This window comes from Ursus americanus, chromosome 1, assembly GCF_024610735.1.
Source record: "Ursus americanus isolate L20-20 chromosome 1, mUrsAme1.1.p, whole genome shotgun sequence".
Taxonomy (NCBI): domain Eukaryota; kingdom Metazoa; phylum Chordata; class Mammalia; order Carnivora; family Ursidae; genus Ursus; species Ursus americanus.
In genome coordinates, this window is record NC_142127.1 from 96,595,979 (window position 1) to 96,622,719 (window position 26,741).

General features: G+C 39.8%; 1 protein-coding gene across 8 annotated transcripts in view; it reads left to right on the plus strand.

Moving 5' to 3' along the window:
* Nucleotides 1–6,987: 6,987 nt before the first annotated feature.
* The window catches only part of AGFG1 (ArfGAP with FG repeats 1), a 78,684-nt gene continuing 58,930 nt past the window's right edge, over nucleotides 6,988–26,741 (plus strand). For all 8 annotated transcript variants that reach the window (XM_045775252.2, XM_045775254.2, XM_045775255.2 and 5 more), the window contains exons 1-2: nucleotides 6,988–7,437; nucleotides 24,920–25,013. In XM_045775252.2, the coding sequence (XP_045631208.1) occupies nucleotides 7,271–7,437; nucleotides 24,920–25,013 (261 nt within the window). In that variant the 5' untranslated portion in view covers nucleotides 6,988–7,270. The remainder of the gene's footprint in view (nucleotides 7,438–24,919; nucleotides 25,014–26,741) is intronic.

Sequence of the window (26,741 nt, forward strand, 5' to 3'; positions counted from 1 at the left end):
TTCTCTGCAGCATGTGCTCTGCATAGGGCTTAACGCTTCGGGCCAGGAAATGCTAGTCAGCGTTACTGGGGTACCAACAGTGGAATTCTGTGCAACTGCGTCCCTTCTGGAGGTGAGGTGTGATGGCGACATCATTCGACTGGGCTCAAGACAGTTACTTTGTGCTCAGTTCACCTCCTGTTGTATAAGGAGCCGTTACCCATCTGCTGGCTTTAGGTGAGAAATAGGCAAGGAAGAGGAATCTTTTCAGAGACCCACTTTTAAAATGTCTCCATCTGACCCCTTCCAAACAGAGGGCTGATGGGAAGGGTCCATTTTCCTTTTCTGTAAGTCCCCTAGGCCCTGATAACTAGAGCAGGTTTCTCTCCCCACAGGGGCCCCTTTCTTTCCCCTGAACCAGAAGGGAAGGTCCCCTTTCTCTCTTCAGTGATGGGCAAGAACAACGTTCCATTGACAACGTGAATGGAGCGTTTCTTACCCCGAGACTCTTCCTGCCGCAGAGGCAGGGACCTTTACTGTCTCCCTTGGCTTCCGAAGACGAGGATTCCAGTTCTCCGGTGGCGACCAGGGCAGGGCGGTTCAGGATTTCTGATTCCGGCACGATCTGAGGAAGGGTCTCTGTAACGGGCCATTTTCCCTAGGATTTCTAACATGTGCAAGTGCCAGAATTTTCCTTGTGCCACCGGCCTCTGGGCCTGCCCTGACCACCCAGCAACATCCCCTCCTTTCACACTACCTTCCCTTGTTCTGCTTCATTTTCCATCAGAGGGCTTAGCACCACCTGGTCCTTTTCTATTAACGGGTCTATTGTTTGTTCTGCTCTTGTGGGAGCACGAGCTCCAGGAGAGCAGGGACTCTCCTTGTTCATTGCCCGATCCCTACTGTTTGGCACAGTGCCTAGCAGCCAGTAGGTGCTCAATGGATGTTTCATGAATGAATGAATGAATGAATGAGTGAACAAAGGCTGGTTTCCCTCTAAAATCCGGAAAATGCCTTTCCGATAAATGGATAACTGAAGTCTAGCCACATTTGTTCTTCCAGGGTGGCCTGGGGCTGGATCCGTCAACCAACTGGCATGATCCTTCTAGGGCCTGGCAAACTAGAGACACAGGTTATGTGATCCCTGCTCTCCGAGCAGACAGAATTTGGCTGGTGAGACAAAGATCACGAAGCACAGGGTAAAATGAACCCCAGCAGGAGAGAAGGTCTCCAACGGCTCGGACAGCTGAGGGGAGGGCAGGTCTGCAGCCTCTCTGCTTGTCCTGGTGTCTTTAGGGAGAAGGAAGCCAGGTGCCAGCCTGGTGCTGAGGGCCTCGGGTCCTTCAGGTGTCTAGTTTCTTGTCGCTCTCTGCAGACACTACCCAGAAACCACACCGATGTTTCCAGGAAGTGTGAACTAACTGCGTGTCTTCTGTAGGTTTTTTCCCCCTTCCTTTTCTATCTCACGGCTTCTTGCAAATTAAAAAGCGAATCAGAAAGCGATGTTAAAAATAATCAAACCACAGCGAAAGGAAAGCGCTATTAACAGAAGAAAGGGGGGAAAATGAGTTGACTATTATTCCGCAGTGCTTTATACACAGGCCCTGTGATTATTCATTCTGTGAAACCCTGGGGGCCTGAGGGGAATTAATGGGGCCACCATTACTTGCCTTTTGCATTGCTTAAATGGGCCATAAAAATGAACATTGGTTCAGGGCCGCAAGCTGGAAAAAGTCAAGCTATGGGGAGGGAGGTTGTCAAGAAAGAGGGAAAGCCCACAGGTCCAGTTTTCCTAGACTGTAAATTCTCACTGTTGCCTGGTAACACTTCTCCTAATCAAAATCAGGGGGTCCTGAAGGGAAAGAAGATATGAAGACCCTAAGAATGTAGACTCGAGGCTCCTCCACAGCCCAGGCCCCCCCAACCCGAAACTGGGTGTCTGAGGGAGGACCAGGAGCTTCTGAAAGGTCAGCGCTCCAAGCTGGAGCTGGGCCGAGAGGTGTGGAGTGGGGGCACTTGGCACTCACCTCAGAGAGGGTTTTTGCCCCTTCGATGTTTTCAAGGCTCCCAGGATATGAACACATGAAAAGACGTCAAAATGGGGCCACAAAAACTGGTATATTTAAAAATAATTATACTTAACAAATGAGACGCTGTACTACCCACGCAAACCAAGAAAAGAAGATAATGGTGTTATTCACAAAGTAAATCCAGGACTTATTAAAAGTATGAATTCAGCTAAATGGCGGATGGGGATTAAGGGAGGGCACTGTTGGGATGAGCACGGGGTGTTATAGGTAAGTGATGAATCACTACATTCTACTCCTGAAGCCAATATTACACTATATGTTAACTAACTAGAATTTAAATAAAAAATCTGGAAAAAAAAAGTATGGATGGACAGGGGGCACGCGTGTGTGTCTGGCAATATCTTCTTTCTATTCTCTTGGTGGATCTCCTTGACCCTGTCGGTAACTCAGAGATTATTCTTTTTTTTTTTTTTTTTTTAAAGATTTTATTTATTTATTCCACAGAGATAGAGACAGCCAGCGAGAGAGGGAACACAAGCAGGGGGAGTCGGAGAGGAAGAAGCAGGCTCATAGCGGAGGAGCCTGATGTGGGGCTCGATCCCATAACGCCGGGATCACGCCCTGAGCTGAAGGCAGACGCTTAACTGCTGTGCCACCCAGGCGCCCCTCAGAGATTATTCTTAAGTCTGAATTGGAGTCCTTCTTGAATGGGGAGCCCTGCTCCCCTGAACTCCGATGCTCTGGGCAAGAAGTCACTTCTAGCTATCCTATGATACTTGTTCATGCCTGTTCTGCTCTGCTGTCTGCGAAGACACAGAGGGCCTCCTTTCCGGGCCTGGCCCAGAGGGTGGGGTAGCCTAGAATGAGTTGGCAGCTCCATTGCTGGCTCCTTGGGGGCTCTCCAAACGCCAGGGTTTGTTCAGGACATTTTCTCTGAGTCACCCTTGGTGATAAGACAGGCGGGAGCCTCTCAGCAAGTCAGGTTTTAGATTCTCACCGTCAAGGGGTTTGATTTCAGAATTTGCAAGCTCTTTAACAAAACTATAGTAGCTTGGACAGAGCTGTAGTCATTCCAGGAGCTCAAACAGCAGAGACAACAATAAAGAGAACCCAGAACCCACTGCATGAGATTGAAGGAAGCTTTATTCTCTGGCTCCCCTACTGTTGCATTAATTTATTCATTCAACCACTATTTACTGAGCCCCTTCTAAGAGCACGGCTCTAAGCTAAGTGCTGGAGGAGTAACGGGGAGCAAATGCAGACCTAGGCCCCTCCTGAGTGAAGTCCACACTGTAGTGGGGGGCTAAGGACCCTAAATGAAAATCACAAAGCATGGTAATTAGCCACAGCAGCAAGTGCTCTAAAGGAGAGGTATGTGCTACTATGAGCACCTATTATGGGGTCTGGCTTAATCAGAATAGACAGAGAAGGATCTCTGAAACCAGATATTGAGCTGGATCTAAGGGATGAGAAGGGAAAGAGAGGGAAGTCTCTTTTTGGAACCAACAATGCATGTGCAAAGGCCCTGAGGTGGGACAGAAGAGAATATAAAAACTAGAGGAGAAATTGGGGCTGGAGCAGGGTGGTGGAGATTTAGGGTCCTGCCTGAGGCACATTGGAGCTGGGGCAGGATCGGGAGGCCTAGCATGGTCTGTAGGAAGGAGGCCACTTTCAAAGGGCTTCTGGGCCTTTCAGATTTTCTTTTGGCCTCAGAGCAGTGGGAAGTCACTGAAAGGCTTTAGCAGGGGGAGGAGACTGAGGACGCCTGAATCACATTAGCATTTTGAAAGATCACTCTGGCTGCAGTGCTAACATCTCTGAAGGTGATTTCTGCTTCATAAGCAGGGCCAGGATTCAGTTACTGGAAGCAGAAGCTGGGCTGGCACAGTCCGATGTGGGTTTGAATCCCAGTTTCTTGCTTCATTTTCAGCGTGGCCTTGGGCAAGCCAGCATTTCAGACTCTCAATTTCCTCCTATATAAAGTGGGGTTAATAATACCTCCTTGCGCGTTGGTGTGAGGGATAAGCAAATTTCAGTAAATAAACGGTCTGGCCTGACACACTGCAGACTTCCCTTGGGATTTTTAAAAGTAGAAACCTGCTTTGATATTACACAGAGTACGGAAAAGCCAAAATTCACCCATCATACGGACTTTCAGCTTTACGTGTAGAAAATATTCGGGACTTCACCTGCATTTCACCTTCCTACAGACGGATAGTCTGGAAACACTGTCTGCTGCTTCTTTAAACAACACGATATTAAAACAACCACGTATTAAACTGTTTGTACAAGGGGCTGCAGCCGCGCTTTCTGATTTTGGCATTTATCAGATGACAGACCACGGAAAGATGCACAACCAGAAAACATGCAAATGACAAGGGAGCATCACAAACAGAGAAACAAGCCATTGGCTGTGGGTTCAGCGCATTTGTTGGTGGTGAGTAAGTCTGCTGGGTGTCTTATATTTAGCCAGAGTGGGGCTGGTAAGTGAGCCTCTGTTTTGATCAGGCCAGGTTTGGACATTGCAGTGCTGTCGTCTCCTAAACAGCCAGGGCCCTGCTGTAAGGGCGCGCCAGATGACCTCTTGTCAAAGAGTCAAGAGCCGAGTTGAAGAGGCTCCCACTGGCCAGTGATGAGACAATGTGAGCACCAAGGATATGAAACCTATCAGCCACGTTTAATTTCTTGAGTCAGTCATGACATTGACAAAAATATTGATCACCACTGCAAGGTGTTAGGAAACCAATGTATTACTTTGAAAATCTGTGAATAAAGGAAAGGAATCAAACCTTATTCCTGTCTTTCTGACAGAAAGTGTGCCAGAGAGCAGCTGAGGGGAAGTCTGTCTTTAAAGGAACATTTCAGCTGACAAGTAGAGAAGAGATGACAAAGTTAGACTATCACCACTGTGCGACCCTTCATAAATTAAGGAATCTAGACGTTAATCATCAATGGTGCCTAATACCGTAAAAAGACAGAAAGGACCCCCCTCGCCCTCCCTTCATTATGTGCTGCCTGGTGGAAGCAGATGAAGAAATAAAATTCTGCCAAGAACAACAACAAAAAAAACAACTGGAAACAAGTGAACTTGACCCAACCACAATTTTTAGGAAAGGTAGGGGTGTTAAATAACATAAGCTGTGGGAAACAACATGGCAAAGGGTCCAGTTCCTTAAAAAAAAGAATTACAAGGGAAAAGTAGATAAAGCAGATACGCAGAGACTTTACTACCCATCCATATATTACCCAACTACAATGTATAGATTGAAATAAACTATAAGCACTTTTTTAAACATCAGAGAGAAACTTCAAATCTTGCTGGGATATTTCATGATTTTTAAGGAATTATGGTTAATCTTTTAGGTGTGCTAATGGTATCGTGGTTCGGTTAAAAAAAGTTATTATTTATTTATTTTAGCAATGCAAACTAACATGTGCAGATGAATGGTATGCTAGCTGGAATTTGCTTCAAAATAATAGGAGGGGGGATGGGAAGATGGGGAGGGTAGAAAGCACATTAGCCATGAGCTGATAATTATTGACGATGGGCCACAGTCTCATGGGAGTTTGATATTTTTCCTAATAGAAAGTTAAAAAATAAATCCATTGACCAATCCAAAATCTGATGATCACTTTTTTGTAATATTTAGCTATTATTAATAGCATTATATTAACATGAAGTCTGACCTGGGAGTTTCGTCCAGTTACTTTCAAGCGAGGTCTGAGGGCTGGCTGTGGCAATTAAGAAATGTGGGTTGTAATCTTACTTTTCCATTCACCAGCTGCATAATTTTGGAACTTCAGCTCTCTGGGTCTCCATGCACTCCTTTGGGAAACGAGGGGCAGGGATGATTTCCAACATCCTGCTGGCTGTGTTTGCTTAGAGCAAGGAAGAGATTTGAGTCCTATGGTCTGACGGTCTGGGTTGGAATCCCGGTTTTCCCATATGTATCCTCCAGTAAATTTACTTAATCCCCCAGAGCTTTAGCTTCCATATTTGTGAGATGGAAGGAACAGTAATCCTTACCCCAAAGGGATCTTGTGAAGATTAAATCAGATACTGAATGCATTCATTCCATGAACACCAAGCACCGAGCTTTGAGCTCTGGGAGGGGCAGAGGGTGGAGTAGAGAGGAAAATGCCAGGGTCAGGCTGTTTGGAGCCTAACGGGGGATCCCAGTCAACACTCAGTAAACACTAAATAAGAAGCAGGATTTCAAATAGCTAGAACTAGGAAGAAAACCCAACACAGCCATTTGAGGGAGGGCTACTTTCAGGAAGGTGGGTCGCAACTTTAAACGGGTTGGGTGGGCTGAGGAAGGTTGCCGTACATGCATAAATGAATTGACTATATCCCTGTCTACCATAGCTCCACATTTGGTAACGTGTGGGGATTTTTGGTTGCCACACGGAGGGTGTGAGGGGGGTCGTTCTGGCATCTAGTGGATAAAGGCTAGGGATGCGGTGGGATATCCCTCAACGCAATATCCCCCACACCAAAAAATTATAGAGTCCAAAATGTGAATAATGGCAGGGCTGAGAAACCTTAATATAGAGAGAACAGCAGGGCAAGGGTTCTGGGTCAGAAGGGAGCTTGTCGTGTGTGGGGTACAAACTAGAAAGCTAGTGTGGTGAGAAACCAGGATGGTGACAGAGGTAGGTGGATTAGATGAGGGAGCGCCTTTTGGGGCACGGCGAGGAACCTGGGATTATCCCCAAAGCAGTGGGCAACCCTTGGAGAGTTTTGAGCAGAGGAGGAAGTTAAGTCAGGTAATGCGCTTAGCACATATAAACTCTCTAATAAATACTGCCTATCATCACCATCACCTTTGAATCTTTGCTACTTTGCCCCGCCCAAATCCAGGCCTCAGCGCGGCCGCAGTCACTAACTCCTCCTGGCCAGCAGAGGGCGCCGGCCGACACTTGGCCTCCGGCCGCCCGGGGCGGGCCTCCTCTTGCCGTCCCCCTTCCTCCTCTTTTCCCCTCCGGAGAAGTCGGGAAGGTGGCGGCGGCAGCGGAGGCGGCGGCGGTTGTCCCGGCCCGGCCGGTTGGTGTGGCCCGTCAGCCCGCGCTCCGCAGCGTCCGCGCCGCGCCCAGCGCAGTCGAGTCGAGCCGAGGCGGCCAGGTCCGGCGCGGGCGGCGCGCGCTGACGGAGGGCGGCGGCCGCGGCCAGGGCGGCCCGTGGGACCGCGGGCCCCCGGCGCAGCGCCGCCCGGCTCCCGCTCCCGGCCCTGCCGGCCTCCTCCCTCGGCGCCGCGGCCATGGCGGCCAGCGCGAAGCGGAAGCAGGAGGAGAAGCACCTGAAGATGCTGCGGGACATGACGGGTCTCCCGCACAACCGAAAGTGCTTCGACTGCGACCAGCGCGGCCCCACCTACGTGAACATGACGGTCGGCTCCTTCGTCTGTACCTCCTGCTCTGGCAGCCTGTGAGTGCGGGGCGGCCGGGCAGGCGTGGGCCCTTCCCCCGGGTTGGGGGGGCGGGGGAGCGGGCGGCGGGGCGGGGGCGCTGGGAGGCGCGGGAGGCCAGCGGGGGCGCCGGCTCGGGCCGGGGCGGCAGTTGGGGCGCGGGTTCGCGGGGAGGGGCGGCGGAGGCCGGCGGAGGCCGGCGGGCGGGATGTGCTCGGCCCCTGCTGCTGGCCTGGGGATGCACTTACGGTCTCTCCGGGCGAGGGTCTCGGCCCAGGGCAGCCTTCGTGGGTGGGGCGTGGGCGAAGGTGGGGTCAGAAAGGGGCGCCTGGGGCGAGCATCGCTGGTCCCAGCGGTGCCGGCGCCTCCTCCCTAGGGCGTCCGCTCTCCGTGGCGCTGACCCGATGGGGCTGTAGGGGAGAGACCGGAGGAGGCTGGGGAGGGCCGTGCGGGTCTTTTGTGTGCCCCGCCTCTCGGCGGCCGGGGCGCGGAGGTCCCCAACTGGGCACCTGCCGGGCGCCCATAGAGGGGGTGGGGGAGAAGCTAGGGTGGGAAAGAGCAAGGATGCGTAGCCTGGGTTTTTTTTTTTTTTTTTTTTTTTGACTCGGGTCGAGAGTACCTAGGTCGCGGGGAGAAAACAGGCACTGAGGAGTAGTAGCGCGATTAAAATGTCTTGATGGCAGAGATTTGAATCCCAAGGGAAAAGTTCAAGAGGCGTAATTGTGAGGGAGGCAGAGAAGCAGATATGAGATTGTGGGGTTTTAGCTTTATGGTCCAAAAAGAGTCTGAGTTTGGGGAAAGTTTTAATGGAAATAAGATATTGACTAGAAGCTGTGTCATTGTACATGTGGTGGTGTCTGTAGGAGTTCTCTATCAGTATCGATATCAGGCTGTATACAGAAATGGGGAGAGGTGAGAAGATAGCATTGTTTCAGAAAAATGGAGACTACCGTCTTGAATTTTTGGGATGGTTTGTATTCTTCTTTGCTTTATTAAGCTTTATTTTGATAAGATTTTTGTTACTTTGTTACTGTGAAATTTCCTTTGGAAAGTTGGAGCATAATTTTGGAACTGATAAGTTGCTTTTATGTACTAATTATCTTCTATTTCAAGTAGTCACTAAATACTCTTAAAACCTTTGTTACACCATTTGTAGCATTCTTTCATAGAAAGTAATTTGGGCACCCCCCCCCAAAAAAACCTTTGTAAGATTAATACTGAGACAAAGTACATAATATATTAGAAAATGTAGGATATGCCCAGCAGTGTACGATTTGCTTTTTTCCCCTTATGTTGGGCAACAAGGTATTATTAGTCTTCCATGAATGTTATTTCTTCAGCAAACATATACTGGGTGTCTGCTGTGTTGTGTGAAGCTTTGGGGTGTGCTGATGAATACTGTAAAATCCCTGTTCTTTTGGTGCTTACATTCTACTAGGGGAGATGATAATACATAGGTAATTAAATGAGAAAAATGTCTGGGATAAGTATGCACTAAAATAGTGTGATAGCGGAGACCTTGTTTGAGAGGTTACTTTAGATTGTAGTTAGGGAAGCACTCTGAGAAGTTGACAGTAGTATTATTGAATTACAACAGAATCATAGAGCTAGGTGGAATCTAGGAGATAGTCTGGTTCATACTTTTCACTTACAGATAAAGTGACATGGATTAGGCAACTTTGGTTCTAAGATGAAGCCAACAGTCCAGTGTTTTAAGTGTATTTGATTTTTATTACGTGCATAATAAATACATCCTGTGTTTACTAAACACAAGATCCTTTGGTACATATGAAATACTTGGTTTAAAAAAATGTATGTAGTTATTTTAGTTACTCTTTTGAATTTCTGACATTTCTCTGTGGTTCTTCATAAGTCTAGCAGGGCAACATTTAGTTTATGCAGCAAATGTATGAGATCAAGAAATAATTTACACATTTCTTCTAAAACCCACATTTCTGAAACATTCTATATAAAAGGATATCTCAGTATAATGACAGTTGTTTATTTTAAAGAATTAAATCCGTAATAGGACTTCATATCTCCCTTCACTGATGATTTTACAAATGTTTGCTTGACTGGCCTATGTCATACACTGTGGGAGGCACTGGTATTCTTGGATCCTCCTATCTTTACGGAGCTTGCATTCTAAATATGTAAACAGTGATAATACGTTGTAATATTTTCTTTCTCTAAATGAGCTATCGCTGAAATATGTGAATGGATAGAGAAAGCTTCACAGAAGATTTGATGCCTGAGCAAAGACCTCTAAAGACAAGATCCATGTGTCTGGCTGCTTCAATGTTGTTGAAAGAACAAGTACTTGTGAGCTAGATAAACCTGGCCCTAAATCCTGGCTCTGCTTATTAGCTGTGTGGTATTGAGAATGTCACTCAGTCTCCTTGAGTTTGAATTTTCTCATCCATGAATAGTGAGGGTAAAGTTTACCTTGTAGGTTTTGGATGTAGATTAGTTTTCAGTATTAGAGATAACATGTGTTTAACATCTCACTTGATGCCTGGTACGTAATAGCTGCCCAGTAGATGGGAGGTATTAAACAAGGGGGAAAGGATATTCCATGAGTAGGGAACAGTATGTGAAAGACATTGAAACGAAAAGCACCTTATAAAAATCTATGAGTTTAGATTTTTCTTTGTTTTTAAGTAAGACTTTTCCAGTGGCTGAATGTTGTTGCCTAGATTCCTCTCATCTAAAGATGGCTGCTTCCAGCTCCTGGGGCTGCATATTGCCTTATTTTATATCGGTGTCCCAACTTTTCCAAAGTTTTGCAATTCACTCATGTCATATAGCCACCTTGAACCAGTGCCCTGATGGGACCCATATTCTGTAATTGGAACAACAAAGATCCCCAAATAGAGTTCTCCAATCAGAAATCTGGGATTCTTGTGAGGGAAGGCATAGATGCTGGATCAGATGTGTACTGTGGAAATATTGAAGGTACCTATTGAAGCTCCTAAATATTTCTGTCCTTGAAAAGCAGTAATAAAGGAAAATAATTTGAGAAGAACTAAGTAACTATTGAGTTTAATAATAATATGTTTGCTATTTAGATGATATGGTATACTTGGCAGAATATAATTTTGAAATCAGGCACAGCCACTAGCTTTGTGACTTAGGGCAACGTATTAAGCCAGGCCACCATGTGCCAGTTGACCTGGATCTTTCTCTTCAGCCTCAGTTTCTTTTGTGTAAAGAAGATAATGCATAGCTTAAGATTGGTATAAGGATTAGATGATACAATACGAGCAGTTATTGAACATATACTATATGAAAGGATGAGGCTAAGCAGTGGATTTACAAAGTATAAGGCCTCTAGCTATCATTGGGAAAACCTGATTGCCTAGAAAATGCTAATATACGATAAACAGTATCTACTGTCATGAATTTTTTTTTAATTTTATTTTTTAAATTTTTTTAAAATAATTTTTATTACTGTCATGAATTCTAAATTTTAGAGGTTAGTCATATACCTTTTATCATTAATTTAGCAGTATCTTTGTTTAAACAAATTGAACAAGCATCTTAACTGTTTATTTTACTAGACTCAGAGAATCTTTTTCCCGATGACTGTCATATGCTTGTTTGATGCTCATTCAGGGCATATAACTGAATTCAGATTGTGAAACTTCAAATTTAGGTGCAGTTATAGTATTTATTACTGAGGTAGAATGGGGGTATTATAACAGATAATTTGTCATTTTCTTTCTGGTTCTAGCTACCGAAATACGTAAAATTATGAATGGATAGCCAACAACAGACTATTGTCTTCATGCCAAAGAACTTTAGTTCATTTAAAGACTAGTTTTAGACCAAATTATTTAACATTAGTGTGATCAGTAAATAAGAATTGTTCATCTTTAAAAAGTGATTCACAAGTTTTTCAGAGAGGGTTTAGATAAAATAAAAAATAACCTTTAAGAAACACTTTGTCTCACTGCCAGCTATTTTATGTGGACAGGGTATTTAAAGTAGGAATTTCATAGATGTATAAATATAGCCTGATATTAACTTACATGTTATTAATTTTGTGTGCATTTTGATTTTTATGGTGAATATTGCAAGAATTTTGACATTAAAGTTAGATGAAAAGGCATTTAATTTGTTTTTATACATTTATTAGCATTAGAGTGGATTGGAATCAAATACTCTTTTGGAGCTCTGTTTATAATATTCAGGACCTCATGAGGTTACAGTGGGCAGTGATTTATATCTTTAATTCCTTTTTCATTTTTTAGTACTCCAATGTGGCTGTATTTGATGAGGTATTTTGAAAATGTAGTACAATTTCACTTTAGTATAAGTGGGAAAATGATTTGATACTTGCCCATTATGAAGGACAGAATTTTTTTTAAGCAAATATGAACTTCCTGGCACTAGTACATGTGTTGGGGTTATGACAACGTATTTGTTGAAGTGGAAAATATAATAATAATAATAACTATTTGTCATATTTATTGAGTGCTAGCTGTGTGTCAGGTGTGATTCTAATAAAAATCATTTGAGGAAGGTGCTGTTATTCCTCCCCCAACTTTAAGTTGTAAAATATAGCATATACATTCTTGATGCTTTGTTGTAATATCCTGGTTAATGTTGAGATCCAGAACTAATGCTGATTCTACCACTAGCAAAGGTATAAAGATTTCCCATGAATTATTATAAATTATTGTGAATTCTGTGTTTTGGGATTTAAATAGATTTTAATTTCTTTGGAGTTTAAAAGCAGGATGGATAGCTTATGGATATACGTGCGTTTTTGCTTTATAGCTATGCTTTTTTAAAAAATGTAAAGGAACTTAGCTTTTCTTAACTTTGTGTTTTCTTTGAATTTTATTCAGAAGCTGCTATTGTGTATCGTGAGTGTAATGTGAATTTGGCACTGACTGTTTTGAATTTGGCCCATCTATACTGCCATGAATGAACTCTCTTGCTGTTTTCTTTATCTGAATTGTAATTAAAACCTCTCACCCTGTGCATTTAGGATTGATAGTGATTAGATTTGTTTTAAAAGTTATATATGTATGCGTATATATATATGTATGTGTTTATATACTTAGGTTTTTAACATAATTGTTAATTTGCCAGTGTTTTAATGTAACACCTAGTACTTTTCTTTGAATGTGGTTCTACTGATTAGATTCTTTGTCCCTTTGATATGACCCAGACTCACATTGTGTTTACAGTTTTTAGAATTTTAAGTTACTTTTTAAAGTAAGTTGAGTGCTGGATTGTTCTAGGTCTTTTTTTCAGTCTTTTACAATTCTTGTCTACAGGTAAGTAACAGCTTTTCATAGTAATTGAATTTAGTTAAGTCTCTAAAATACTTCGTTTTTATGGAAGCAGTTCTCACTTGTGTCAGTATTTTACAAAGTATTCACTTCAACTATATATTTACCAAATACTGTGCCAACTGTATTACCAAGTTATTATATTAAACAATACTTGATAAATATAAAACTCAGTTGGAAGGAGCAGGAGAAAGTGGCCTCCTAGCTATAAATGTTTGTTGTGCAGTAGGCATTCACTGTATGTTTTTTAGCAAAGAGGAGAAAACGGATTCATCTTGCAAATTGATTAAGAGGGATTTTTCTGTAGTGCTGTGAACATCTTCTGTCCTGGGAAAACTCTTAAGCATATGTGGCATGGTGACATCATAATTTCACTCTTTTTTATACAACATGCATAATGCTCATATTCTTGAGAAACTCCAGTGGAGATATTCAGCACTAGATGCTGTTACCCTTCCCATTTTCCCCCAGACTCATTAATGCATTTCCCACTTGATATGGTCGGAGTGATAATTGGTTAGGAATAGCCATCATGGATTTCTCTAATGTATATAAAAAAAGGGAAATCATTCATAACTATTTTAATTAGTAGCAGGTTCCTTGTGACATCCTTTATAGGCCCACACATGAGAGCTCTTGCCCTAAAGACCCCTGATTAGGTGTGATAAGAATGAAATTCATTGACTTATGTTACAGTAAGGATGGGAAACTTGTTTGAATTGTTCGAAATACGAGGAATGATAGGGTTTTTTGTTTGTTTTAAGTTAGAACATATTTATTTCAAAGATTCCTGAGTAAGACGTCATCTCTTTTTGATTGGTACCATGCTGTTTTAGAGGGAGGGAAGTCATAATTACATTTTGCTTTTATTCTGGTTGCTTCTTTTAAGAGGTACATTAACTGCAGCATGCTCTAAGGAATTTTATCAGGATGATAAGGAGACTTAAAAAACTGTGTATGAGAAGAACATTTGCAGGAGCCAGAAATGTTGTTAGCTTAAAGAAGAAAATACTAGTGGGTGTGAGGAGCTATACATATGGTCACTATCTTTGGGTAAGTCTAAGGCCTGTATGTGGAAGAGGTAATAGGTACATTATCTAGGGGGAGATAGGACACAAGTGTATGGAAGTTACAGAGAAACATGCGTGTTAATAAAAGGAAGAGAGGAATTTTTCTTGTCATTGTCAGATTCTAAAAATTCTTGTTCTTCCCCCATTTTTTGTTAGACCGTGTAAGCTCTTTGATGAGGAGAGTTAAAATCAGTGGAACTAATAATGTGGGAAGATGTGAAAACTCTTTGTCTTCAAAGCTTTATCTCTTACTCAGTGAATCTTGGTAGCTCTACCTTGGGACAACCTGGGACAGTTGTATTCAGTAGGTACTTCTACAAAAAGATCTCTGGTGTCTAGTGAACAGACTTGATACTTCAGAAATTTTAAAAATTCCTCGAACTTTTTCATTAAAGATAACAGTCTTTAAGTGTATGTCAGTTAAATTTAGTTTTGAAGAGCAAGAACTGTTTATATCCATTCTTTTTTTTTTTTTTTTAAGATTTTATTTATTTATGTGACAGAGAGACAGCCAGCGAGAGAGGGAACACAGCAGGGGAAAGGGAGAGGAAGAGGCAGGCTCCCAGCAGAGGAGCCCGATGTGCGACTCGATCCCGGAACGCCAGGATCATGCCCTGAGCCGAAGGCAGACGCTTAACAACTGCGCTACCCAGGCACCCCCTGTTTATATCCATTCTTGTTTATGCTCAATTTTTTTTTTTTTAAGATTTTATTTATTTATTTGACAGAGATAGAGACAGCCAGCGAGAGAGGGAACACAAGCAGGGGGAGTGGGAGAGGAAGAAGCAGGCTCATAGCGGAGGAGCCTGATGTGGGGCTCGATCCCATAATGCTGGGATCACGCCCTGAGCCGAAGGCAGACGCCCAACCGCTGTGCCACCCAGGCGCCCCATTTATGCTCAATTTTTAATTCAGTTTTAATTATTTAACAAAAGAATACCTGCACATTCTTTAAAAAGGCAAAGGCTTTAAATGAACAACCATCACCCGTTCCCTTCTGCCATTTCTTATTGCCCTAGACAGTGACTGTCAACTCTTGTGTGTGCCCTCCTTCTATGTTTACCTTAATATTTCTAGCTAACGCACTTACAGCTATTTTAAAGAATTTTTCAGTTTTGGCTTTATAATATTGACTTCTCTACTGTACAAGAAGGAAGATAAGTATTTGGTCCTCTTAACACTTCTTTCTCCTTTTCTACCTACTGTCTCTACCTCTTCTGTATAATGTTATCACAGTTGTTGGTTAAATCACTATTCTGTATTTGCTTTATTGCATGAATATGTATACTTTTCAGCTGAGTCATACACTGTATCGCTTCTGTTATTTTCTTACTTGTACAACCTTTTTCCCCCTGAAGTTTGTACTTGTGTAGTTCTCTTCATTTGCTTTTTCATGTACGTATCAGTATATCCCCAGATAAGTGTCTCTGGCTGAGGCATAAAATTTCTTTCAATATGATCAGACACAACAGATACCTTTTTATTTTTGTTTTAAGTTGATAAATCTTTTCTGGGTACTTTTGTCATCTTCTAGTCTGGAAATGCTGCTCTCTAGACCTTCTATGCAGTGGTCGTCCTGGGCTTTTCTTCTGCCTTCATTCTGGAAATTCTTTTCATGTCTAACCTGTGTTGGACCCTCTCTTTCCAGGAGCCCCTCATCTCCCTCAGCCTCCTGATTAAAGGTCAGTGGGAGATCGTTTTGAGAGGTCTATGGTGTAAATCTCTTCTTCTGCCCTCATTTTTAAATTGATAGTTTGTTCCCATTCATAAGGTGGAAATACTTTATCCTTGAGACTTTAAGGCAGTGCTTAATTGTCTTGACATCCTCAGTATTGATGTGGGGAAGTCTGATTTTTTTTTTTTTTTAAAGCATTGATTTATTCGAGAGACAGGGCTTGAGCATCATGGGGGAAGGGGCAGAGGGAGAGAATCTCAAGTGGACTCCACGCTTAGTGCAAAGCCTGAGTTGGCGCTCCATCCTAGGACCCTGGGATCACGACCTAGGCTGAAACCAAGAGTCAGACCCTTAACTGACTGAGCCACCCAGCACTATTCTTATTACTGATTCTTTGTGCCCCATTTTCCCTCTCCCTCTTTGGGAGTATATATGATCTTTTTTTTATTCCTGCTTTTCTGAGCCGTACATTGAAGCATTTTGGTTAGGTCTTTTGTTCAATATTGTAGCCATTGTTTTGGACTCATTGGTTTGGAAGTCATGCTTTTTTTTAGTTCAGAGATATTTTCTCCAGTATTCTTTCTTGTTGGTGACTAAAAAAGCCTGGCTGCCATTTTTCTGGGATCCAAGTTGAGGAAGGAGACTAGGGGCATGTAATCTGTCATTCAGTAGGTAGAGTCTCAGTTTGAATTCCTTAGTTTTTAGCAGAGTACCTAATAACAGTCCTTAGCTATGCCTGAGGCCAGAGTCTATTCGGATAATCTCTGCAGATTAAATTTTCATTCAGACTTTTGCCTAGGGCCTGGTAGGGGTAGTCTTGTGGCTGTAGGGCAACTGGGAGTTTATTTTTGACCCAATGTAAATCCCCCTAACCTGCCTCTAATTCCTTTTGTGAATCTTTCAGGGGTTCTAGAGTGGGAATCAGCTTCTAGTTCGCTTCTCTTTGAAGGAACTTCTGTTTTGCTTTTCTTTACTCTGCAAAGTCAATTACTGCTGGTGTATTCACTTTTTATCTTCCAAGTTTTGTTATTAGAGAACTATAGTATGCTTTTGGCTTCCTCCCTTATGCTCTGTCTCTCTGTGTGGGTTAATGCCTTTTTATTCCTTTGCTTTCATTTCAGTGAGGTTTGGAGAGGTTTGTGAAGACATTCTTGGGTTTTGTCCACTTTGTTTTTTTTTTTTAAGAGAGAGGGAGAGCATGAGCTGGGTGGGTGGAGAGGGAGGGACAAGAAAGAGGGAGAGGAAGAGGGAGAGAGAATCTTACACAGGCTCCCACCCAGCACAGAGCCTGGAGCTTGATGGGGGGCTCGATCTCACAACCCTGAGATCATAACCTGGGCCAAAATCAAGAGTTGGAAGCTAAAGTGACCGAGCCACCCAGGCGCCCCCCCCCCTTTTTTTGCAGGGGGTGGGGTGGGGTGGCCACATTTAACTGGGATACCTTAATTAGGTTTAAATTGTTACTTGAGTATTATTTTTTAGATGTTTCCCCTAAGTGTTAAAAGGACTTTACGGTGTAGTATTTGTGACTTTCAGAAAAAACCCAAAATAACAGATGTGGTTTATATTGTGTGTGTGTGTGTGTGTGTGTGTGTGTGTGTGTGTGTGTGTGTGTGTGTTTTCAGTATCTTAAAGTTGGGTTCTGGATAGACTAATATTTCCGGACTATCTAGTACATATAATGCCTTGGCATCGATAGTTTGTAAAATCTTGATGTCCTGTTAAAGGCATCTTCCATCTATATGTAATATTTTTACTAAATAACTAGGATTGGGATAGATCTAAATATCAAATTAACTTTATTGCTTCATGTCAAGATTAACAATCACATAAATTTCCACAGTCTATTAAAATATTTTAGCCAGTTTCTCTCCCAGCAGGAGAAAAACAATGAATAAAACTAAACAAGCTTTCCTATTCACCCAGTATACATCGTTATTTGGGTTGAACAAATGGCTATTTGCAAGATTGTTTGAGGCGTAGTTAAGAGCAGCATACTGGTGGACATATGGAATGAGTCGCACCATCTGGTTACAGTCGTACCTGGGTGGTGGTCTTCAAAACCAAAGCTCTTGGGGATCTGCATGTAACTTAATTATACTACGGAAACATATTGGGCTGTACCAGTAGGTGACTTTGGAACTTCTTGAAACCAATTAACTGGCAAACATGCTTTCAAAATACCAATACTGTTGTTATTAAATGAGTCATTATTTAATTCTTTTTTTTTTCACACTAAATTGGAGACTTAAAATGTGTATTTTAGGATCTGGAATGGGTGGTACTTCAATATTGGCACTATAAAAATGATGTGGCTTACTTGTACAACACTTTTATCCAATAGTTATGACTAATGTCATTACAGTAAAATGTTTTATAAACATTGAATTCACATGATAGCTAGACTAGACTTAGCAAAAAAAAAAAGGGAGGTGGCACCAGCTTCCATGAATACACCTTTGAAATAACTAGATAAATAATTCAGTTTTGATTAGTTTTCATTCAAGTAAATGATCAAACTTAGTACAGAAGAAGGTAGGTCCACTAATGAGAAAACATTTATTTTAATTAGTGTGAAAATTGTGGTTACTGTGAATAGTAACAGAATCAAGACAATCTTAAGTTAACCTATATCAATATTAACTTTTTTGGTATATAGTTATATGAGTCTTAACGTGTATGGATTTGTGTAACTGCCACCACAATTAGAACATGGAACTGTTCCACCACCCCTGAAGACTCTTCTTAACCCTTTTCTGTTCTTAACCCCTGCCAACTAACACTGTAGTTTTTCTTTCTGAGGATGTCATGGAAATTTTATCTTAAGTATATAACCTTTTCAGATTGCCTTCTTCACTCAGCATAGTACCTTTAAGATGAATCCAAGTTAGTTGCATATTCCAATAGTTCATTTCTCCTTAGTGCTGAGTAGTTAGTATTCCATTGCTTGTGAATTTATCCATTTCCCATTTGAAGGGCAGTTGGGTTTCCAGATTTTGATTCATATGAATAGAGATGCTACAAATGTTTATATACAGATTTTTGGGTGAACGTAAGTTTTCATTTCACCTGGGTAAATAAGAGTGGGATTGCTAGGTCATATGGAAATTGTATGTTTAATTTTATTTAAAAAAATGACAGTTTTTTGTTTTGATTTGATTTTCTTTTTATACTGGTTTGGAAGCTGTAAATTCCATGTACTTTTATGGTCATCATTGAATTTTGATTTTCCATATTGACATTCTAGAGCTAATCAGTATTTTAACCTTTCCCTAATAACATAAGGTCTTTAAAAATACAAAGTACCCTCAGTTAAGGGTTATTGTTGGTGAGACATAAATTCATCCCCACTTCCTCATAAATTGGATATTTTAAAATCAGATGATGTTTGTTTTAGATTTACCTAAAGGTGTTTACCAGTTTCTTTCCTTACCTCTTTGCATTTCAGTATCTTCCTGGGGTCATTCTTTTTCTACAATCTATATATCTTTTCTTTTCTTTTTTTTGTTTTTTAATACAACACTTGACTTTTTTTTTTAAAGATTTTATTTATTTACTTGACAGAGAGATAGAGAGCACAAGTAGGCAGAGCGGCAGGGAGAGGGAGAAGCAGGCTCTCTGTTGATCAGGGAGCCTGTTGCGGGGCTTGATCCCAGAATTCTGGGATCATGACCTGAGCCGAAGGCAGACACTTAACCGACTGAGCCACGAGGAGCCACAACAATCTATATTTCTTTTTTTTTTTTTTAAAGATTTTATTTATTTATTTGACAGAGAGAGACAGCCAGCGCGAGAGGGAACACAAGCAGGGGGAGTGGGAGAGGAAGAAGCAGGCTCTCAGTGGAGGAGCCCGATGTGGGGCCCGAACCCAGAACGCTGGGATCACGCCCTGAGCCGAAGGCAGACGCTTAACCGCTGCGCTACCCAGGTGCCCCATCAATCTATATTTCTTTAGTGAGGATCTCCTGGGGTAAAGTCTTGGTTTTTGTTTATGTGAAAATATTATTATTTTGATCTTATACTTTCAGAGATAGTTTTGCTGGGTTCACATTCTTAATTTTTCTTACTACTAAAAGATAATGTTGTGTTATCTTTTGGTTTCCATTGAGAAGTCTGCTTTTAGTCAAATTTTGTTTTCTTGGTCTTTTCTTTCTGACTGCTTTTAAGATTGTTCTGTTATTGAGGTTTCAACAAAATGTTTCTAAGTGTGGATTTTATTTATCTTGCTTTTGATACACTGTAAATCTTGTATCTGTAGATGCGTGCCTTTCACTGGATCCAAAAAATCTCAGCCATGATCTCTTCAAATATCACCTCTCTTAATTTTTTTCATTTGCACTCTCAAAAGTAAGAGTGTTGATTAGAGGGCACCTGGGTGTCTCAGTTGGGTTGAGTGTCAGACTTCTGGTTTTGGCTCAGTCATGATCTCAGGGTCCTGAGATTGAGCCCTTGTTGGGCTCTGCACTCAGTGGGGAGTCTGCTGGATGTTGTCTCTCTCTCTCTGCCCTTCCCCACTCCCCATACCCACTCTCTTTCTCTCAAAATAATAAGTCTTTAGAGAGTGTTGATTAGATATGTTAGACCTTCTGATGTCCTTTTTAATTCCTTTAGTCTTTTCTGTCTCCTTAGTCTGTGCTGCTTTCTGGATTGTTTTTCTTCTATCTTCTAATTCACCAATTTTCTTTTTTGGTGTGTCTAATCTGCTCTTTACCTGCTTTGTTGAGTTTTTAATTTCCACATTTATAGTTTTTCATTTCTAAAAGTTCTGACTTTTAAAGTTGCATGGTTATTCTGATGACTCCATTTATCTTGTATATTTTTATGCTTTTATTTATTATGTTTCCTGTAATACCATATTTTCTATTTTGTGTTTGATCACTACAATATCTAAAGTCTTTGGGAGAGATGGGTCTAAAAATGTATCTACTGACAAGTGCAGTGTCATGTTTTGTTGTTGTGTGATGGTTTTTATTGAGCTCAATTTTTCCAGATCCTGATAGCATAAGTTTAAAGTGCATTCCTTCTGAGAGGATTTGCATATTCTTCTGCTGGGACTGAGGGATACTAAAGCCTGAAGCAGTTTTATTTCTCATCCAGGGTCTTAGGTTTAACAGGTCTATCTCAGGTTTGGCTGTGTCATCTTGTCTTAGCTATTGTTGGTTGGTATTTGCCTTCTAAGCAATACTAAATTTTGAATATAACTTGTATCACTCTTTGGTTTCAGCTCAGTTTTTAATTTTTATGTCTTTTTTCCCTTTTGGGAGGGGATCCTCAGAGATTTCCTTTATTTTCTAAAAAGCTCAACAATATGTTAACAGTTAGGATTTGTTTTTGTTTTTGTTTTGTAACTTACAGAGCATCTCTCTTATTTTAGCAGAGGAGACTTTTCAGAATATCTGGTCTGCCATACAATTGAAAGTAGACATTGGATGAGATTAAGTATGCAATATAGGTACTTTTGTTCTGACTTATTAACTTTCATTTTGCCTATGCATTTGTATTAAGCATGCTTGACATAATATAGTTCCATGTTTGGTTATTTTTTTTGTGGACACTTTCCCCAGTCCTTCCTAACTTAAATTTAATATATACTATACAGATTTTAAACTTGTATATTTATTTTGTTATTTATCATTTCATAGAAAAAAGTGTTCATTTCTATTTTCTGTTCTTCTGAAAATAATGACTTTATGGCAAAATTTAACTTTTTTATTGTATATGGGGTGAATGTATGGAGTGTTTTGTAAAAGATTGAACCTAGGTAGGATTTATATCCAATAAAGATTCAGAGGAATTCCAGTAATTTCTTTTGCTTGGTAATTAGCATTTTGCATATTTAGAGCAGTGATTCTCAACTAGAGGGATTTTTCTCCCTGGGAGAGATTTGGCAGCATCTTTCATTGTCCCTACTGGTTTGAGGATGCTTCTGGTATTTAGTCCCTAAAGGCTGGGGTGCTCCTCTACATCCTACAACGGACAGAACAGCCCCCTCACAATAAACAGTTACCTGACCCCAAATGTCAATAGTGGCAAAATTGAGAAAACCCTGATTTAGAGAAATAAAGTGAGGATAAGGTGTTGATGCTGGTAAGTATATTTGGGAGGAAAAGCATTCCAGGTTTTTTAGAAAAACTGAAAGAAAGCTTTAGAAAGGAAAATTGTTCTCCCCTTCCCATATTTTCTTTCTCTAATTCTTCAGCACAGCCATTCACATCCATATAGCCAGGACTGAAAGTCCAAAATTTTTGACTACTGCTACTAGTCAGTTGGACTCTCTGTTATTTCTTGCTGTTTCTTTTTCCTTATTATAGAATAGTGCATATCATTGTGGAAAACTTGGGAGAGAATAGAAAATTATAAAGAGAAAAAAAATCATCCTATCCTATCATTTATCTGCAAGAACTGCTAACATTTGGGGGTATTTAGTTTATCTGTTTTCTTTGCAGATATTTTTTATATGGTTCTGAGAGTACTATATAATTTTCATCCTAAAAAAACATAACCATAAGTATGCATAATGTTTACAGTGTTATTGTCATTTATTTGATCACTTCCTCTTTGATAATTTTGTTCCTGATGTTTTCCTGTTAATAATCCTGTTTGATGAACATGTTGTACATAATTAGTTAGCTATGTTTCAGATTCCTTCTTTAGAACAGATTGTTAAAGGGTAGTACTGGGTCAAAAGGTGTGAATGAGGTTCTTGATACAAATTGGTGAATTTATCCTAACGTAGTGTATGAGACCAATTTTCACTTTGGACTGGACTTACCACTTTTTTTAACAGAATTATTTTGTAAGCATGTATTATCTATATAAAGCTTTTGGAGGCTAAAAGGGGAAAAATCCATGTATATCCTTGAATTGAGAGTATGGTTAATCTGTCTGAGTAAATGGGATATAATAGGGCAATTAGGGAAGGCAGCATGAACACATGTAAAATTTTCTTGGAGTTGTGTAATTTGTATAATTATTGTGGCCTGGCAAGATTGTGTCTTCCAGTTTTGTAAATTGAGCCCTATTTTAAATGCACCAAGTCAGCTCACTTAAAGAAGTCCTGTAGTAAGTGTTCTTGTTTAGTGGGGAAAAATGTCTTTTCATAGTTTGGTTATGAGTTCATTCTGGTTATATTTGTTTTGTAAGTTCGAAATTTTGTTACTTATTTAAGTAATATGAGTGTCTTCTTTATGCATAAGTAGATCTTGTGATACCATAGGGCCATGAGATCTGTGAGTGAATAAGCCGTACACTGTACTACTCTCATGAGATTACATCTGTGTAACATAACTAAAAAAGAATCTGGGGTTTCCTCATTTAATGATCTGAGAAATATAGGAGTATAAGTCTTTGCTCCAAAATTTCTTATCCAAAACATACACTGTTGAAATAGTGTTTGACATTTCCTTATTAGAAGATTATTCCTTTGCCTTTTCCTTTTTTTTTTTAAAGGATACCATAAAGGAGGTGGAAAAGTAAATGGTTGGCAGGAACAAGGAAGGCAGTATTCGAAATAAGGAGAAACCAAATTGCTAAGTGAGAGGGAGGAGTAGTGAAATTTAAGAGAACAATAAGTTAATTCCTTCTTAAGTTACTTTGGAACAAGGTAGGATGTAAATACACATCATAAATTAATAAGCTTTCTGAAGATGGTGAATCTAGTCTTGTTCTCATAATACGGATGAATTGGAAAACAGAGTGTACTGCTTTAAATGAATAATGACTTTCCTACATTTTCACTTTGGAAATTCAGGAGACATTTTTGTTTTTTATTTTTATTATTTTTTAAAGATTTATCTATTTTAGAGAGAGAACCTTTGAGTGGTTGGAAGGGCAGAGGGAGAGGGAGAGAGAGAATCTCAAGCAGACTCCTCATTGAGCACAGAGCCGGGGGTGGGACTTGATCTCACAACCTTGACATCATGGCCTGAGCCGAAACCTAAGGGTCAGGTGCTTAACCAACTGAGCCACCAGGTGCCCCCTAGAAGATATTTTTAAAGCCTTAATTTGTGATTGCAAATTTACTTGAAAATAATTAATTCTGTAGTTGTTTTTTCATAGTTAAGAAATTGCTGTGTTCAATTTCTTCTGTGCAATCTTTATTTCTGTATCTTATGATTTAGCCAAGAGCTAGAAGTAAATGAATTAGTTACAAAACAGCAACAAAACCCAGCTTAATGTTTGCCCTCTTCAAAATATGCAACAGATAAAGTGCTTTGCCCTAATTCAAAGCATGATTCGAAAGATCTACCATCTATTCTCTGTCAGGGAGGGAGGAGGAGTGGGATATGATAATCGAGGACCTTCTGTTAATTCTCAATTTCCCTTATTGTTGAATTACAATATTGTGAATTTCTAGGATTATTACACACCATATTTAATTACTCAAAAATATTTCCAGGTTATTTTTGAAAGACCTTTGGTTCATTTATTATTTTACATCGTTGTTAATTAAATCTCTCAGCATGGATGACTACAAGATGAGTATGACAAATTATGTAAAAGTATTAATAATCTGTTCTAGAACTTGCATTCCAAATGAGGCCTTTGGCAGAGGACATGACTCAAACATAGTTTTATGAAACTTTGCATAGATTACTTGTTACTTTGCATAGATTATTTAACCCTTATTTTTGTGGGTGGTGGAGTAGGCTACTTAGTGATAGTTGGACAAAATGTAAATAGTTTTTAGTCTTCTCTGAAGGTATTTCTATCAGTGTTTTAATATGCAGTGTAAACATCAAGAAACATAAAGTTCTCTTAAGGCCGTCTATACAGAAAATGCTTCAAGGTTGTAAAAGAACTTTAAAGGCATTTAATCATGTATCTGGGTATTTCTCGAATTCCTTCATGTCCCTTCAGTTTCTTCTTGAGCATTTACTGCCTTCCGAGGTGATTGAAAATGTCCTTTATTATAAATTTTCATTTGAATTGAAGGAGAGATGGGACTTCATTCTTCTGGGTTAATACTTTTCAGTTTTCTTGGGTTAGTTTTCAGTTTTCAAATCAGCCTCAAGCTTAAAGGTAATGGCTATTTGATTAGAATATTTGTATAGCTCCATACTTAACAAATCATTGTCATTTTCTTAGGAAATACGAAAATATTTAAATTTCTGAATTTTAAATATTTGAAAATATTTAAACTTTTGAATTCTTAACCGTAGAGTTCTTACATAGTCTTCTCCTTCCATGAGAAACACAATAAAGCAATATTTGTGTTACAGGTACTATGTGTTCCTAAATAGATGGTTACCTGAATTTATATTTAAATTTATTATTTAGTGTGAATCTAATTTATCTATTGTGGGGATTAATAGTTTAAAATAATTTTTAAATAATTTTAGTTTATAGAGCGAACACTGTTCCATGCTTAAATCTGCTAGTTAAAAATGTTTTACATTGATGTGTACTTTTTAAGATACATAATAGTAAATTTGTAAAATATTTTCTCTTTTAGGAGAGGGTTAAATCCACCACATAGGGTGAAATCTATCTCCATGACAACATTCACACAACAGGAAATTGAATTCCTGCAAAAACATGGAAATGAAGTAAGTGTTTTTACAATTTTTAACTTTTTTGTTGGCAGTCATTTTAATAAGATTTAATAAGTTGTTTAGAATGGTGAATTTCACTGTCGAAAAAGTTATCTTTGTATTCCATATTTAGATATTTTAGAATGTACTCATTTAATAATGTACTTAGAATTAATGTCTACTATAAATATCTAATAAATACCTTTATTCTGAGTTGAAACATGTATCTAAAATTCATCAATGTTGAATGTAAAAGGCATTTTTGGAGGACATCTAGTATTGGCGTAACTGTTAGTCTTTGCTTTAAAAGGCCGAGAGAGAGAGAGAGAGAGAGAGAGAGAGAATTAACTTTGTAGTACTGTAGTAAACTTCTGTTAGGCCATTGTGTGATCAGCTTTACTTGAAGGTCCCCTCATGCCTTTTGATTATATGCTGAACTTTGTGTTGAGCAGGTGCTGGGTAGGGAGGAGGCTGGCAGTGCTGGGGGCAGCCCAGCATTAAGGGGAACCCAATAAGAATTTGGAGAGGAGCTTTTTCCTTCTAACTCTGCTTTAATGGGTTTCCAGTAATTTCATTCTGTTTGTTTGCTTTCTTGTTTTTAGTTCTATGTTTTTACCATGCTGTTGGTAAAAGTGGTTATCTAATAATTGAAAAAACTAATTTTTTTATCTAATAATTGAAAAAGTGGTTATCTATAAAATTGACAAGAAAAGTGGATATTTTGGGATAAGATTGAGCCAGTCATCCTAATTGATTAATAATAACCATTATCTCATTATTTTATAGAAAGGAAATATTACTTTAGTTACAGTATTCCGCTTGCATATTTTTGATATAATAGAAAGAAAAAAAGTTGTTTTAAGATTTTATTAGTTTTAATCTTTTTCACCCTGAGAAGATACATGTAAACGTTTTACACTCTGCCTCTCTTTCTTCCCTCATATTTTGGGTTTTTTTTTGTTGTTGTTGTTTTTTAAAGATTTTATTTATTTATTTGAGAGAGAGCAAGAGCACAAGCAAGGGGAGTGGCAGAGGTAAGGGGAGAAGCAGGCTCCCTGCTCAGCAGGGAGCCCCACGTGGGGCTGGGATCATGACCTGAGCCAAAGGCAGATGCTTAACTGGCTGAGCCACCCAGGCGCCCCTTTTCCCTAACATTCTGATAGTAATATATTAAACTTGCTTGTCTTCTTGTTACGCACATGTGTTTTTGGCTCTAAAACAGTGAGTAAGTATAAATTAAAAACTATGAAATATTTTTAAATACATGATGTAGAGAAGTGAGCACACTGTTTTGCTGATAAAAAAATTATTTTGCGTAATCAAATTCTGGGCTAATGTGGGAAAATCTAAAGCAAGGGGAAAGGGCAGAAGATTTGTAATGGCTGTAAGTATAGAATAATGTATTTACCGATTGAAATACAATTTGAACTGTTTCTGTATAAAGTTTGGAATTATACCAGTAGTGTAAACTTTTAATTCCTCTCTTAGAATGTTGGTCTAGTATGCAAAATTTTGGACATCAGAATTCGGAGTCAGAAATAAATATTATTCTGTTCGTGGATTAAAAATCGAATGATAACAGATAAATTCAGAGTAGTAGAACTAAAAAGGTAACGGTTCACTGGAGAAGTAAGTAAAAACATCTGTACCTGTCAGGAAGTAGCTAAGGTTGTGTGACGACTGGTCTCCAAATACTAAGATTGAAGGAACTTTTAATTTTGGTAAGAACACTTAACATAAGGT